The sequence below is a fragment of the Rhinatrema bivittatum genome, chromosome 3, assembly GCF_901001135.1.
Source record: "Rhinatrema bivittatum chromosome 3, aRhiBiv1.1, whole genome shotgun sequence".
In the NCBI taxonomy this organism is placed as follows: domain Eukaryota; kingdom Metazoa; phylum Chordata; class Amphibia; order Gymnophiona; family Rhinatrematidae; genus Rhinatrema; species Rhinatrema bivittatum.
In genome coordinates, this window is record NC_042617.1 from 393647379 (window position 1) to 393663582 (window position 16204).

Consider the following 16204-nt stretch of genomic DNA (forward strand, 5'->3'; position numbering starts at 1 on the left):
TGGATGTTTGATCAAGGAGAGTGAGCTCTTAAACCATGGCGCTACCCCAGAGTGAAACTCTAAGGAAGGCACTGTGGGAGGCGAGCGGTTCAAGCACATGCTGGACTTGGAACTCGGAATGTAACTTGGAATGTAGCTTATGTCTTGGAACATAGTTTGGGTCTTGGAACATATCTCACTCAGACCTCCACTGACCCTGAGTGCACAGAATGAGACCCAACAATGCAATGTTGGTCTCAGGGGTAACCCTCCGGCCACTCGATAGCCCTTTTGGATCTTCCACTTGGGAATGGCTATATGTCAGGACAGACGAAGGCTGAGGACAGGACAGGGCATGACATGGAACTCGGAGAAGGACTCAGAAGATTCAGAAGCCTTGACACTGGAGACGAGGACTCAGAAGACTTGGCACTAGAGATGAAGATTTGGAAGCTTGGAACTAGAGAGGAAGACTCAGGTACAGAAGGAGTCCAGCCTACTGGGGCACTGCACCACAGTGCGCCCTACACAGTGGGCTGGTTGTGGACCATGCTGTCCCACTGCGTGCCCTACACAACCCGCCACAGGTTGGTTGCGGACCACACAGGGAGCAGGACATGCTCAGGACTGAGACTCGGAGGAGGACAAGAGTCAGTACATCACTTGGAGCAAGGAACAAGGCTTGGAATGAGGCAAGGTGATCCGCTGGCTGGACAAGCTCTACGAGCCCGGAACTAGGAACATGAACAGGAACTCTAGACTAAACTTGGAACTTGAAACTCTAGAAACAGGGATGGACTCCGAGGACTTGATTCATAGAAACATATATAGAAACATAGAAATGACGGCAGAAGGAGACCAAACGGTCCATCCAGTCTGCCCAGAAAGCTTTCACACTTTTTTTTTTCATACTTTTATGTTACTCTTGTCCCTTTAAATAATTTTTTTGGTTCTATTTCCCTTCCACCCCTGCCATCATAGCTAGCAGTGCTGGAGCTGCATATAAGTGAAGTATCCAGCTAATTGGTTTGGGGTAGGAACCGTCATAATAAGCAAGCTACTCCCATGCTTGTTTACCCAGCCTGTGCAATTCAATCCTTGTTGGTTGAATATAAATCCTCTTTTCTTCATTCCCCTGCCGTTGAAGCAGTGAGCTGCACTGGATATGTATTCTAAGTGAAGTATCAGGCTTGATTTGGGGTAGTAACTGCCGTAACAAGCAAGCTACACCCATGCTTATTTGTTTTACCCAGACTATGTAATTCAGTCCTTGTTGGTAGATGTCTGAATATAAAACACCTTTTCTTCATTCCCCCTGCCGTTGAAGCATAGAGCTATGCTGGATATGCATTGAAAGTGAAGTATCAGGCATTTTTGATTTAGGGTAGTAACCACCGTAACAAGCAAGCTACTCCTGTGAAGAAGGACTTGGAAACAGACCCAGTGCCAGGAAGCACCCTACATAGCTGCTCATGGCTGATTGCAAACCATGATGCTGGCACGCCTGGAGGAAAGATGAGGGAAAATCCAGAAGGCTTGAACATCAAGAGCTTGATTGATGATTCGGGTGAAATGAAGATTCAGATGACTAGATGAGGAACCAACAGGAGACCAGGAACACAGAACAGGAAACATGACGAAGCTCCGAAGGGGCAAGGAAGCCAGGAACTGGGATTGGAACTGGAACAGGAGGATTAGGAACATCCAATGAAGAACACAGAACCATCTAAACAGGAGCAGATTATGGAGGACCTTGCAGGATGAATAGACCATGGACAACCATGGAGATCCGATGCAAAGACCCCAAGGAATTGACAAAGAGCCCTTATATAGGGCTACAGGTAGGACAAGGTAATGACATCATCTATTGGGGCCGCAGGGCTTTTCCTGCCACTGGCCCTTTAAATATCGAAGAGAGGTGTGTGTGTGTGCACCTATGCAGGGATCGACATCAGGGCAGGAGTGGCAGGAGATGGAACACAGTGGTGGCAGACAATGCCGTGAAGAGCAGTGTTAGGGGTAGCTCTCCTGCCACACAGGAGACAGAGTCAGTGGTGGCACCCCTTCCGCAAGGAACAGCAACGATGGCAGCTCCATGCCACAAAAGAGGTACTGACTGCGGCTCCCTGCCACGGAGATGGAGAAAGGCCTGCAGCTAAGCAGGTCCACTGGAGAACATGGCAGTGGCAGCAGTGACAGCTGCATTCTTGGTTGCGAGGAAGGTCGGGGCCCGCGAGCAGCGAGCGCAACAATTAGGCTTATTGTGATAGTTTTTATTGTAATACACTTAATAAAACCCCTAATAAAATATCCATTATCTAAGACAAAGGGAATTGTAATATTCTCTTATAAAATTGGATCAGTCTTAAATGGTATAGTTTATAAGTTATCATATGCAAATTGCCCTACAGTGCAGTGGGGGAGGAGGGGTGGAGAGGGTGGAGCTCAGATTACAGGTGAGTTGGGAGGGTGTGGACAGGGAATATTTATGTAATACCTTGAAGGGGAAGGTTGACCTTGAGTTGCTGTCATCCATATTCTTTTTTATTTTGGTGGGAGAGAGATTAGGTGCTAGCTCGCAGTATCTTGAAGTATTTAGGGTGGTAGGAAGACTGGGGAATCAGGCACGAAGGCTCAGAAGGCATTTTTTTAGGTACTCAGCAATATTTTGAATATAGCCAGGTAAGTTTAAACTTACTTAGATACCTTTAAACCTACCTATCTATATTCAGAATATGTTTGGTTGTTTTAAAGGTATCCAGCTACAGCTAGCTTAATTACTTTACATGAGTATATTCAATGGAAGACTTGTTTCGCTGAATATCCAATGATAAGTTATCTGTCTAGCTTTTGCTGGATAACTTGCCTGCTCATTAGTTTATTGAATATGGACGTCACAGATTTTTTTCACTCCAGCTATTTGAACTTCAATTCCCAATGAGCTTGGGAGGAGTTAAATTATTTGCATTTTAGAAAAAAACAAAAACATCTTAGCTTCTTCAGTCAGTGTTTGGCAAAAGAAACATAATGGTGTGCCAGGAACTCACGCTGCTTCCAAGCGCTGGAGGGATGCTTCCTTTAAGATTTATTTATTTAATTTATTTATTTTATTTAAAAGATTTTATATACCGTGATTCGTATTTACATCACAACAGTGTACAAAGACCTTGAGTCATTCAACAAAATACATCGCAAGGGAAAACAGCAGCCATCTTCTCTCTTATGGCCAGCAGAGACCATTATGATCATAGAGCTATCTTCCCTCACTCTCTGAGAGTGGTTACAGCCCCTCTGGGGCACACCTGCCCCCAGCCAGTCCGGGCTCTCCTGCGCAGCACTTTGACCTGAGTCATGGGGACAGCCTCAGCCTCAGCTACTCTCTCTAAGTCAGTTCTTCTACAATAAATGTTTACAGCTGTCTTATACTTGTGGGGGAGGGGGATCTCACGCAGAATGACTAGCTGTCTGTTCCTTGGAAGATAACCTTGTAACCTCCACAGGGTATTCAGTAATCAAAACAGAACTTTAGAATTATTACTTCTAAGACCCTTATTGAAAATGTAATTTTCACATTACCTTGTCTCCCTTTTGCCCAGGTCCTTCTTTGCCATCTAGTTTTCCCTGTTAAGGGTTAAAGCAGAAAGCAACATCAGTCGTGCATGCAATGTATTCTGCTCTTGTAGAAGGTGGTAAAGCGATAGACAGATGCAAGATACATTAGCTATAACTATATTGAGAAATGAAAGTGAACTGGCTCACTAAGCTGCCATTCTGAGGAACAGTGGGAGAGTACTGCTTTAATGTCAACGCTGTGAGAAAGATATTGCTAGACTCCATATCTCTGCACCACCTGCATGTGATGGCCACTCTCCCTCCTGAGGTGCCCTCCATATTATTCATTCTGTTCTTTCCTAAAATGGCTATTAGGATACTGCTCACTTACATCAGAAAACATGATTTTTTTTTTGTCAGATCAACATTTAGAGCAAAGATTGATTCAGTATTTTAAATACCTAAGATCATGAGTTTTGGGTATCTAAAAACTTTACATGTCCAAATGTGAAAACATTCTCAGGATATTGTCAGTCAAAATAGTAATATGACCTGAGTTATTGAAGAAAAAGAACAGGTTTTAGTAGTCATTCATTTCCATTTTACTTTTGGAAGTTAAACACACGTCTGGAAATAAAAAGTATCCAGAGAGAAGTTCACTTATTGATGGCAGATAACATCCAGTTTGCTCAATATCCTATTGCATTATTGCAAATTTCATTTCCAGTCAAATCAGGATCTCTTCCTCTAGAGCTTCCTTTCCACTGAAAAACTGTGCATTGTGACTTATTTATACCTTCGCTATCATATCACTCTTCTCTCTCCTTTCCTGGACATGCCTCATTGGGGGGGGGGGGGGGGGGGGGGGAGAGGTTGACCTGATCCTTTGACATTCCAGCTCAATTACAATCAGAGCTGGGTTCTGGAATCATAAACTTTTATTTGTATCTACGTAGGAATCTTTCCTCTACTTTATATCCCTTCCTAAATTACTTTTGTCCAGTCTTTACAGCGAATGTCCTCAGCTAGAGAACATGCACCATGGTGGCTCCTTCTGGAACCTGAAATCATGGGCCCTAAATCAAGAGAGTAGTTCTTTGCTGTTGCAATGACTATGACACTTTACTACCCGAGGGGCTGTGAATTCTGCCTCGGCACCATCACCAGCCCCAAGTGATCAGAGGAGGAGAAGACTTGAATCGCTAAGCCATCAGGCCAGACCCTATACTTCCGTTTTTCCTGAAGACGTGCTTCAGCTGCATGGAAACTATCCTACTTCTCCCCCCCCCCCCCCCCCCCCCCACTACTATCTTCCTCAAATTGTTTTAAAATAATAAATGTTGCAAATGATGCCGTGTACCAGAAAGGCCCTGGCATTCCGTAAATGAAACAAATTAGTGTATATTCATGACATCATACCCTGAGAGCATGAAAATCACAGCATATAAACTGGCTAGGATATCATCTGCCTTATGACAGCACTGAAAGCATGAAAGCTAAATTTTTAACAAGCCAAACCAGAATGTTAGATCAGCAAAAGTAACAAACCCCATCTTTTATTCCAATAAACAGAAAAGTACAGAATTTTGTTCCAAATTGCTATTCAAATTTAATGCTAACTTCTATAGACCAGTTTCCATAGTAGACAGAACTCTCCCTCACATAACATAAATAAACAGCTGAAGAAAAGCTGAATGGAATAATCTAATTAAACTGTTTGGGCTTATCCAAGTGCGCATCTTCTTTCTGTATGAAGTAACGCAGTGAACTGCCACAGGAGTTTAAATCAGCTCTGTTGTGCCATGGCTGTAGCCACTTTCCACTGCTTTTCCTCTTGTGAATCTCATATGGTGCTGCCTGTGGGATGCTTTCTGACACAGGGGAGGGGAATGGTGCATGATCCCCATCCTTACCTTGAGTCCTAAAAGATAATCTTTGTTCTGTATTCAGAGCCCTTCTGTAACATTAGTCAACTTAAACTGAATGTTCTGCATTACTGCACTGCCATCAAATACTGTAGATACTAGTTTTTACTAATTAATTTATACTAGGCAGAATTTAACTCGTATTATTTCATCATATAATATCTGTACTAGTTCACCTTTTTTCAATCTCAGCCCCTGAGAATAATGATTTGACCAAAACACTAAGATAATCACTATTATAGCAAACTCGACTTCATCCCAGTTAGCTGATCACAGTCTAGGCTTTGAAAGCATTGTTCCTGAAAGACAGCAGTTTCTAAAAAGAATGGTTATTCAGAGAAAAAAAGAAAAGATAATTAGCATGAGTTTCCAGTCCTGACACATCTTGAAAAGGGCACCTACTTTATCAAATAGGCCCACTCCCTATGCACAAATTAATTCCATGACTCATAAGTCATATCTCTTGACATTTTAGCAGTTAAGGGGCATGGGAAAATATAGTCACCTAAACCAAAAGAATGTGCAGAATAAATTCAATGTCCACACAAAGTTCAATAATAAAGTGTATTCACTCAAAACAGCAACTCCACACTGTTATCACAACCAAACTTGTTTACAAAGCAGGTCCCCCGACACGGACCTGTGTTTCGCCACGAGGCTGCGTCGGGAAGGACAGACGGAACTTTAGTAATTCTGCGAGTGCTTAATGTTGAATATATTGCTGCAGTCTGATACTGCAGGTGAGGTAGTGGACCCTTGGGCCGGCCCACCTAGGGTGACAGGGTAGGCCGGGAGGCGGAGCCACAGGCTGGCGGTGTTCACCCAGGAACCAGGAGCCCCCCAGGAGGAGCCCGCAGGGTCCTGGAACCTTGGGACTTGGGGAATAGGCTCAATGTCCAGTGGCAGGAATGGCCTAGGCCGGAACTGTAGTATAGGAAGTCCAAAAGTATAGATAGTCCGAGGACCGGCTGTACAGGCCGGGGGCCAGCTGATGACAGGACAGCGGGCGGCAGCGGGAACTGTAGCTAACCGGATACTGAGGCAGAGTCTGTAGTAAGCTGGAACTGAAGCAGGCTGAAGACTGGAATGGAATTTGTAGCAGGCTGTGGACTGAAGCAGGCTGTAGACTGGAACGGAGTCTGTAGCAGGCTGTGGACTGAATCAGGCTGTAGACTGGAATGGAGTCTGTAGCAGGCTGTGGACTGAAGCAGGCTGTAGACTGGAATGGAGTCTGTAGCAGGCTGTGGACTGAAGCAGGCTGTAGACTGGAGCAAGGTCGAGAACAAGCCGGGGTCGAAGGCAGGCAGCAGACAGAAGCGAAGTCGGGAACGAACCAAGGTCAGAGGCAGGTGGCAGGCTGAAGCGAGTCAAAGGCAGTCCAAGGGTCAAGGCAGGAACGAAGAACAGACGAAGCGCAACTCAGAACTACTAGGCAGTAGTGAACCTCGTTGCAAGGCAAAGAGAAGGAGTCCGGACGCCTGTTATATCGGCCTTAGGGCGTGACGTCATCAGCGCAGGCGGGGCCAGACTTCCGGGAGCTGTGCGCACAAAGTGGGCGCCCTCGCGCGCGCGTGAGGCAGTGGAGAGACGGGCAAGCAATGGCGGCCGCCACGTGGAGCAGGCAGCGCCGCCGGGGTCCCAGCCATGCAGAACGCGGCGTTTCCAGCGGCGGAGGTAGGCACCGTTCAGTCCTAGCAAGGGGAAAGCGGCAGAGACCGCAACAGTACCCCCCCCTTTACGGCCCCTCTTGAGAGGCCCCGGTTTTCCTGGGTGGTCCTGATGGAACTGCTGCAATAAGTTTTTGTCAAGGATATTGCGGCTGGGTTCCCAGGTGTTATCTTCATCACCGCAGCCCTCCCATGCCAGTAGGTATTCCCATCTACGGTTGTGGAAGCTGACGTCCAAGACCTCACGCACCTGGTAAGTGGGGTCGTCGTCAATGGGTGTTGAAGTAGGATCCGGGGGCGTACGGTGATAGCGAGAGAGGACCACGGGTTTAAGCAGGGACACATGGAAGACATTGAGGATTCGGAGAGTTGAAGGCAGTCTCAGCCAATACGAAACCAGACCCACTCTCTCAGCAACCTGGAATGGACCACAGAACCTGGGTGCAAATCTCCGTGATGGGAGGCGGAGATGGATGTTCCTTGTGCTGAGCCAGACTTGGTCTCCTGGCTGGTAGGTGGGAGCTGGTCGTTGGTGGCGGTCGGCTGCTTGTTTGGCGGACGCGGCTGAGTGGCGTAGCTGGTTCTGGGTCCTGTGCCACAATGTCCGTAGCTGCTGCGCTGTTACTTGAACGGCAGGCGAGGCGCTGGGGACAGCTAGCGGGAGCGGAGGTCTTAGTGGTTTCCCGTAGACAAGCTGAAACGGGGATTTGCCGGTAGCGCGTGAGCTTGGTTATTGTAGGCGAACTCGGCCCAGGGCAGTAGTTCTGACCAGTTATCTTGTTTTTCATTAACAAAGGCTCGGAGGTAGGCCTTCAGGGTCCGATTCATTCTTTCGGTCTGCCCGTTACTCTGTGGGTGAAAGGCTGTGGAGAAGCTGAGCTTTACCTTGAAGCACTTGCAGAGAGCTCTCCAATAGCGTGCTACAAACTGGGGACCCCGGTCGGAGACTATATCTTGTGGGAGACCATGTAGCCTGAACACATGCTGAGCAAAGAGAAGGGCCAGTTCGAGCACTGAAGGAAGTTTAGGCAAGGGAACTAGGTGCACCATCTTTGAGAAGCAGTCAACGGTGACCCAGATGACTGTATGCCCGCAAGACGAGGGTAAGTCCACCACGAAGTCCGTAGCTATGTGGGTCCAGGGTTCGGTGGGGACTGGTAGTGGTTGCAGAAGGCCACAAGGGGATCCAGGACTGGGCTTTTGACGGGCGCAGGTGGGGCAGGAACTCACATAGGTGTAGACATCCCGCCGGATGTTGGGCCACCAATAGAAGCGGTTGATAAGTTCTAGAGTTCTTTCGCGCCCTGCGTGCCCTCCAATGAGGGAGTCATGAGCCCAGCGTAATGCCATTAGGCGATCCCTGCGAGGAACTACAGTCCTATCCTGAGAGAGGACCGTCAAAGCGGACAGGCGAACCTTACTCGGGTCCAGGATAAATTGAGGAGGTTCTTGATCCTCCTCGACGCATGAAGTATGGGAGAGAGCATCAGCTCGGAGGTTCTTGGCCGCCGGCCGGTATTGCAGAACAAAGTCGAAACGACTGAAAAACAAGGCCCAGCAGGCTTGGCGGGGGTTCAGTCATTGAGCCTGTGACAGGAACTCCAGGTTCTTGTGGTCTGTGTATACGGTGGTTGTATGTAGGGACCCCTCGAGCCATTGTCTCCACTCTTCAAAAGCGAGCTTAATCGCCAACAGCTCCTTGTCCCCGATGGAGTAATTGCTCTCGGCTGGAGAAAACTTCCTGGAGAAGTAGGAGCAGGGGAGGAGTTGACCAGAGTCGGAGTGTTGGCTGAGAACCTCCCCAACCGCTATACTGGAGGCGTCGACTTCCACAATGAACGGTCTGGAGGGATCTGGATGCCGGAGGCAAACGTCCAAAAGAAATGCTTCTTTTAGGTCAGAGAAGGCTGCCACCGCAGCGTCAGGCCAGTTCTTGGCGTCAGCTCCCTTGCGGGTCAGGGCCGTGAACGGAGCAACTCGATGCGAGTATCGTGGGATAAAATGTCTATAAAAGTTAGCGAAGCCCAGGAATCGCTGGAGGGCTTTGAGACCCGTGGGCTGAGGCCACTTGGTGATGGCTGCTACTTTCTCTGGGTCCATGCGGAAGCCGGTGGAGGAAATGATGTATCCCAAGAAGGGCAAAGATTCAGCCTCGAAAGTACACTTCTCCAGCTTGGCATACAAATGGTTGTCTCGGAGGACTTGAAGAACCTGTGTAACGTGGCGACGATGGGAGTCCACATCTTTGGAAAAGATAAGCACGTCATCCAGGTAGACTATGACATGTGAGTGGAGCATGTCGCGCAGTACCTCATTCATGAGGTGCTGGAAGACGGCGGGGGCATTGCAGAGTCCAAAGGGCATTACCAGATACTCATAATGCCCATCCCTGGAATTAAATGCCGTCTTCCATTCGTCCCCTGGGCGTATACGGACTAGGTTGTAGGCCCCTCTGAGATCCAACTTCGTGAAGATGCGGGCACCCTGTAGATGATCCAGAAGCTCCAGGATCAACGGGAGGGGGTATCGGTCTTGTTTGGTGATGGCATTCAGGCCACTATAGTCGATACATGGCCGGAGAGAGCCATCCTTTTTGGCCACAAAGAAGAATCCGGCACCAGCAGGCGAGCGAGAAGGGCGGATGAACCCCTTGGCTAGATTCTCCGACACATATTGGGACATGGCCTTCGTTTCGGGTAACGACAGGGGGTACACTCGGCCACAAGGGGGCATGGTGCCCGGCAATAGGTCAATAGGGCAATCAAAAGGCCGGTGCTGGGGAAGAATCTCCGCCATTTCCTTGGAGAAAACGTCCTCAAAGCTTTGGTATGGCTCAGGTAGGAGGTACGAGGAGCAGATGTGCAGAGGTTTGGGTGGTCGTGGGAGCTGTAGACAGTGTTCAAAGCAGGCAGGACTCCAACGGACCAGTTGGAAGTTATCCCATTGTATCACAGGAGAATGCTGACGTAACCAAGGAAGTCCCAAAACCAACGGGTTCACCGCTCGCTCCAAGACGAGCAGGGAGATCTCCTCCGAGTGAAACAGGCCTGTTTGCAGTGTCAATGGGGCCGTGGAGCAGGTAATGACCCCAGGAAGCAGGGTGCCTCGGATCGAGGAGATCCGCAGAGGAGGGACCTTCTGTAGAGTCGGAAGGGAAAGCTGAGTCACCAGATCGGCCACAATAAAATTCCCCTCAGCGCCGGAGTCAATGAAGGCACGGATCTGGAGTTCCCCACAGGGGTATTTCAGAGTTACTGGTAGCGTGCAAAGAGGAGCTGATCCAGTAGCGCCTAGGTGTAGCTCCTCAGTGTAAGCTAGGCATGAGCGTTTCCCGGGCGCTCCGGGCAAGAAGCAAGAAAGTGCCCCTTGCCTCCACAATAGAGGCAGAGGCCTAGGGAGCGACGTCTCTTCCTTTCTTCAGGAGTTAGTGGGGATCTGCCTAATTGCATGGGTTCCCCACTAGGCACAGTGGGAGGAGAAGCCTTGGGAGCAGAAGTTCTGGAGGAGGTAGACAGCTGTGGTGGGGCTCGGCGACTCGAGCGGGTTTCTCTATCCCGTTGTTGGAGGCGGCGATCCACCCTACCAGCAATGTCCATTAGATCATTTAAGTCCTCTGGAAGATCCCGACTTGCTAGCTCATCCTTGATGCGACCTGCCAGACCCTCGAGGAAGATTCCTTTAAGGCAATCGTCTTGCCAACTGACCTCCATGGCCAGGGTCCGGAAGTCTATTATGTACTCAGCCACTGGGCGTGTCCCTTGCCGGAGGTGCAAGAGCTCCGAGGCCGCGGTGGATCGGCGTGCGGGATCATCAAAGGCAAGGCGAAAGTTAAGGAGGAATTCTTGTAGGTTCTGCAGCAAGGGATCCTGACGTTCCCACAAGGGTGAAGCCCAGTCGAGGGCCTTGCCTGTCCCAGCAGGGAGAAGTTAACACTACCTTGGCTGCGTCCGAGGAAACTGCGCAGGCAGAAGAGTGAAACGCACTTGGCACTGATTTAGGAAACCACGGCATGTCTTGCTGTTCCCGGCGTACCGGGTAGGCGTGGGTAGCTGAGTGACTGAAGCAGAAGTGGCTGCGGGTGCCGGAGGCAACTCCCGAGTGGAAACCTCTAGACGAGAGACCAACTGTTCCACAGTGGCAGCGAGGGTATCAATGCAGTGCTGTTGCTGCTGGAGGCGTTGAGCCATCCCTGGAATGGCCTGCAGGCTTGGGGCCTCCGCCGAGTCCATGGCCTTGCAAACTGTTGCAGTCTGATACTGCAGGCGAGGTAGTGGACCCTTGGGCCGGCCCACCTAGGGTGACAGGGTAGGCCAGGAGGCGGAGCCACAGGCTGGCGGTGTTCACCCGGGAACCAGGAGCCCCCCAGGAGGAGCCTGTAGGGTCCTGAAACCTTGGGACTTGGGGAATAGGCTCAATGTCCAGTGGCAGGAATGGCCTAGGCCGGAACTGTAGTATAGGAAGTCCAAAAGTATAGATAATCCGAGGATCGGCTGTACAGGCCAGGGGCCAGCTGATGACAGGACAGTGGGCGGCAGCGGGAACTGTAGCTAACCGGATACTGAGGCAGAGTCTGTAGTAAGCTGGAACTGAAGCAGGCTGAAGACTGGAATGGAGTCTGTAGCAGGCTGTGGACTGAAGCAGGCTGTAGACTGGAACGGAGTCTGTAGCAGGCTGTGGACTGAAGCAGGCTGTAGACTGGAACGGAGTCTGTAGCAGGCTGTGGACTGAAGCAGGCTGTAGACTGGAATGGAGTCTGTAGCAGGCTGTGGACTGAAGCAGGCTGTAGACTGGAATGGAGTCTGTAGCAAGCTGTGGACTGAAGCAGGCTGTAGACTGGAATGGAGTCTGTAGCAGGCTGTGGACTGAAGCAGGCTGTAGACTGGAGCAAGGTCGAGAACAAGCCGGGGTCGAAGGCAGGCAGCAGACAGAAGCAAAGTCGGGAACGAACCAAGGTCAGAGGCAGGCGGCAGGCTGAAGCGAGTCAAAGGCAGTCCAAGGGTCAAGGCAGGAACGAAGAACAGACGAAGCGCAACTCAGAACTACTAGGCAGTAGTGAACCTCGTTGCAAGGCAAAGAGAAGGAGTCCGGACGCCGGTTATATCTGCCTTAGGGCGTGACGTCATCAGCGCAGGCGGGGCCAGACCTCCGGGAGCTGTGGGCGCCCTCGCGCGTGTGCGAGGCAGCGGAGAGACGGGCAAGCAATGGGGGCCGCCACGTGGAGCAGGCAGCGCCGCCGGGGTCCCAGCCACGCGGAACGCGGCGTTTCCAGCGGAGGAGGTAGGCACTGTTCAGTCCTAGCGAGGGGGAAAGCGGCGGAGACCGCAACATATATCACAGAATTACTAAAGTTCTGTGTCCCTCCCGACGCAGCCTCGCGGCGAAACACGGGTCTGTGTCGGGGGGACCCGCTTTGTAAACAAGTTTGGTTATGATAACACTGTGGAGTTGCTGTTTTGAGTGAATACACTTTATTATTGAACTTTGTGTGGACATTGAATTTATTCTGCACATTCTTTTGGTTTATTTGAATATTGCAGCAGTTGTGCTCCTATTGTGTTTTTAAAATATAGTCACCTGCATAAGTTCTAGGAATCATGGCTTCAAAAGAGAGAGAGAGAGAGAGTAAAATAAAATAAGATTCCAGGATCAGCAGATGCATAAGAAAGAGATAAGGGGGAGAAATGGATAAGAATATACTAGGAGGGAAGAAAGGAAATGGAATTTTAACCCATGGTGTCCTTTCCCTTCCCTTTGCTGGTCTCCCTTTTTCACGTTCTTATATACAGTAAGGCTTGTGGGAATGATTGAATAGAAGGAAAAGAAAGACTAATTGTCTTGCCAGTAAGAAGCTTCTATTCTTGCTAGTAAGGTAAATGTATACATGCACGTAAAGAAATAATTTAAGTAGGGAAACAGATTATATTATATTCAACAAACTGTCTTCTATGAAGTGAAGGGGAATTATGACTACAGTTTAGGAACATGATACGACTATTTTGTGCTGGGTAGCATTTAGTTGGTTTTAATCTTACCTCACATAAATAAACTCGGGAAATATCAAAAGTGCCCATAGCCTATGCTAACTTCATGTATTGCTTTTTTTGCCCCCATATAAACTTCTTGCATGAAATAAATGAATGGCAGGGCCATGATAGTTTTGTATTTCAAAGTATACTGTCTGTGCCAGATAGTAAATCAGAGCGAAGCCTTGGGAATGGGGAAATGTACAGAGAGTCCTGTAGTAGCAGATGAAAACACTGAAGCAGTAGTAAACTGGAAAGCATTTCATATATCAGATGAAACTGGAAGATTATATAAAAACATAAGAAAATATAGTAACAAAGTAAATAATGACAGAAAAACACCCAGTGGTCCTTTCAGGCTGCCCAGCAAGATAGCTGTGTTCCAGGGCACAGGCCAATGAATGTGCAAACAAATGCTTCTGTGCATCGGTTTGAAATTTACTGTCCCTGTGTCTTGTTGTGTTCATGCCACTACTGGTGCCTTAAAATGTACATGCTACTGTTAGCACTTCTTTGCCCCTTCACAGTGCCTTGGAGTTTCCTTGTAATTTTTTGTGATGTTTTGCCCCTCGTATATTGCCTTAGGGGGTCATTTATCAAAATGCGGTAAGGCGTTTTCGCATGCGTTAAGGGCTTATCGCATGCGAAAAAGCCCCATTTTCGCATGCGATAGGCCTTTAAGACATGCGAAAACGTGTTTACCGCATGCGATCGCACCATATCGTATGGTGCGATGCAAATGCAGAAACAGGGAGGAGTAGGGGCGGAGAGAGGATGCAAATGCAAAACCTGGGCGGAGAGTGGGCTGGGTTAGCCTGCCTGCGAAGAGGTATCGCAGAGCCATAACGCCAATTTTAACAACACCTCTTTCAGATGCGTTAGGCTCTGCGATAGCAGCCGGGACCATGCGGTGAGTACCTTCGCCATTTGCGATGCGGTCCGTTAGCATACACCACGCCCCTTTTGCTATCGCATGCGGTACGTACCGCATTTTGATGAATCCACCCCTTAGGCTGTTCATACCATTGCTGATGCCACTTTTCCCCACTTTCAGTGTCTTGGAGTATTGCTCCCTCTGCTGATGATGCCTGCTTGAAATTTTCATTAAACTTGGATAGATAACTCCAATGTGGGAGTGGGAAGCCTGTGTGTGTGTATGATTGAGAGAGATCAGGTGACTGGTGTGTGTTTGTGTGTGTGTGTGTGTGTGTGTGTGAGAGAGAGAAAGAAAGTGATTATGGGAATGAGAAGCCTGTGCATGTGGAGAGAACAAGCATGGTAGTGAGAGACTGGTGAGTGTGTGTGAGACAGAGAAAGTGATTATGAGAGTGAGAAGCCCGTATATGTAAGCGGAACACGGGAGTGGGAAGCCTGTGTGTGTATATGGATGAGAGAAACTGTTCAGGAAGGTGACTGGTGAGTGTGTCAAAGACTGTTTGGGAGATGGTTGGTGTGTGAGAGACAGAAACTGGTCATGGGGGCATGACTGGTATGGTGTGTGTATGAGAGACATAGGCACTAAGGAAGAGGACCATGAGTATAGAGCTTAGTCTCTACTGCGGCTTCTGCTGTGTGCTATGGCCTGCATGGAAGAGGAGTAGGAGAGCTGCTGGATGGGGTAAATAAAGGTGGCTTTTTAAGTTTATTTTTCTTGATTGACTGCCATTTTAATTATTTAATATTATGTGATGTGTCTGCTTTTTTTGAAATATTTTATTGGTGTTTGGAGAATTTTTAATAGTTTTTATGAGTTTTTAATTGTTGGATGTTATTCTGTTCATAGCTGTTTTGAAACATTTATTCTGCTTATTAGTATAGTTTTACAATTATTTCTGTGTGGGGATCTATAGCTGCTTGCTAGTTCTGTTTTCCTAATAAGAGGTGTATTGGTTTTTAGGGCCTGATTTAATATTTGTAGTGTTGCCTTTTCATAGTTAGGGTTGCTCCTGTTTGAGTGTATTCCATAATACAGGTGTAACTGTGTGCGGATTAGTTTATGTGCATTACTACATATCCTAGGAGTATGTTAGGTCGGTTCTGTGTCTGTTACCGAGATGATATATTTTACTAGCATGTAAGCGTTTTATCAGTCTTATTTATTGTGTTTTCTCAAGAGGACATGCATTGTTGGTAAACTGCTGTCTTTTCATAAGTAGGGCTATTGAGCCTGGAAGAAGGAGTTTGAGTTGCTGTTACTGAGATGACACCAGAACCAGAATATCTTTTTTGTAGGGTGAGTTGTATGGGGAATGTCATAATTCTGCTTTACATCCATTATTGTGGGTCAGGGGGGTTCCCGTGGATGCAAACTGTACTTTTACATCTAGCCCCGTGACGATCATGGGTCAGTGTGTCACGCATGTGAGAACCATCTGTCAGGTGTGTCCCGACAAAAAAAAGGTTGAGAACCACTGCTCTAGAAGAAAGAAGAGAAAGGGGGGATATGACAAAAATGTTATAAAATAGGCTGACCGCACGCACATGTGCGCTCAATTTTAAGTGGGCACGCACCTATGAGTAAATTCTGCTTCTTTCGCATAAGTGGGGGATTTTAATAGACATGCGCATTGTCATTGTCCATTTTCCCAGTTCATTTCCAGTTCGCTAGTTAAGATATAAGACTTCCAAACCCCCCTGTTAGCCCCAAGCCTTAAAACCCCGCTGATCTGTAAAGTTACACAGCAGGGGAGCCCGGCTTGCACTTGTGCACATAAGTGTTTACGGGCTAATTTCAATGTGAAATCCAGGAATGCCCATGCCCCGCCCAGATCACACCTACACTCCTCCCCTTTTTTGGGGTAAAACTTTTTGTGCTCAGTGGGAGATACACGCGTATCTGGGCAGCTTTTAAAATCCACTTGGCCCGCACTGGCCTGACATATTGGATTGGCCACTATTGGACACAGGATGCTGGATGTTATGTTCTTATATTCGTGTATCCCCTAATTTCAGTGCGCATCAGGCTTTTCAAATTCACCTTTAAAATATGCAGTGAATATAAACTTAAGGGTAGAAAGGAAAGTGCTATTATTTCACTTAGTTTACACTAAAATAAGAC

The 16204-nt window shown here is 48.2% G+C and overlaps 1 protein-coding gene across 5 annotated transcripts in view; it reads right to left on the reverse strand.

Moving 5' to 3' along the window:
- The window catches only part of COL19A1 (collagen type XIX alpha 1 chain), a 1176857-nt gene that overhangs the window by 392693 nt on the left and 767960 nt on the right, over positions 1-16204 (reverse strand). For all 5 annotated transcript variants that reach the window (XM_029595659.1, XM_029595658.1, XM_029595657.1 and 2 more), the window contains exon 19: positions 3556-3600. In XM_029595659.1, the coding sequence (XP_029451519.1) occupies positions 3556-3600 (45 nt within the window). The remainder of the gene's footprint in view (positions 1-3555; positions 3601-16204) is intronic.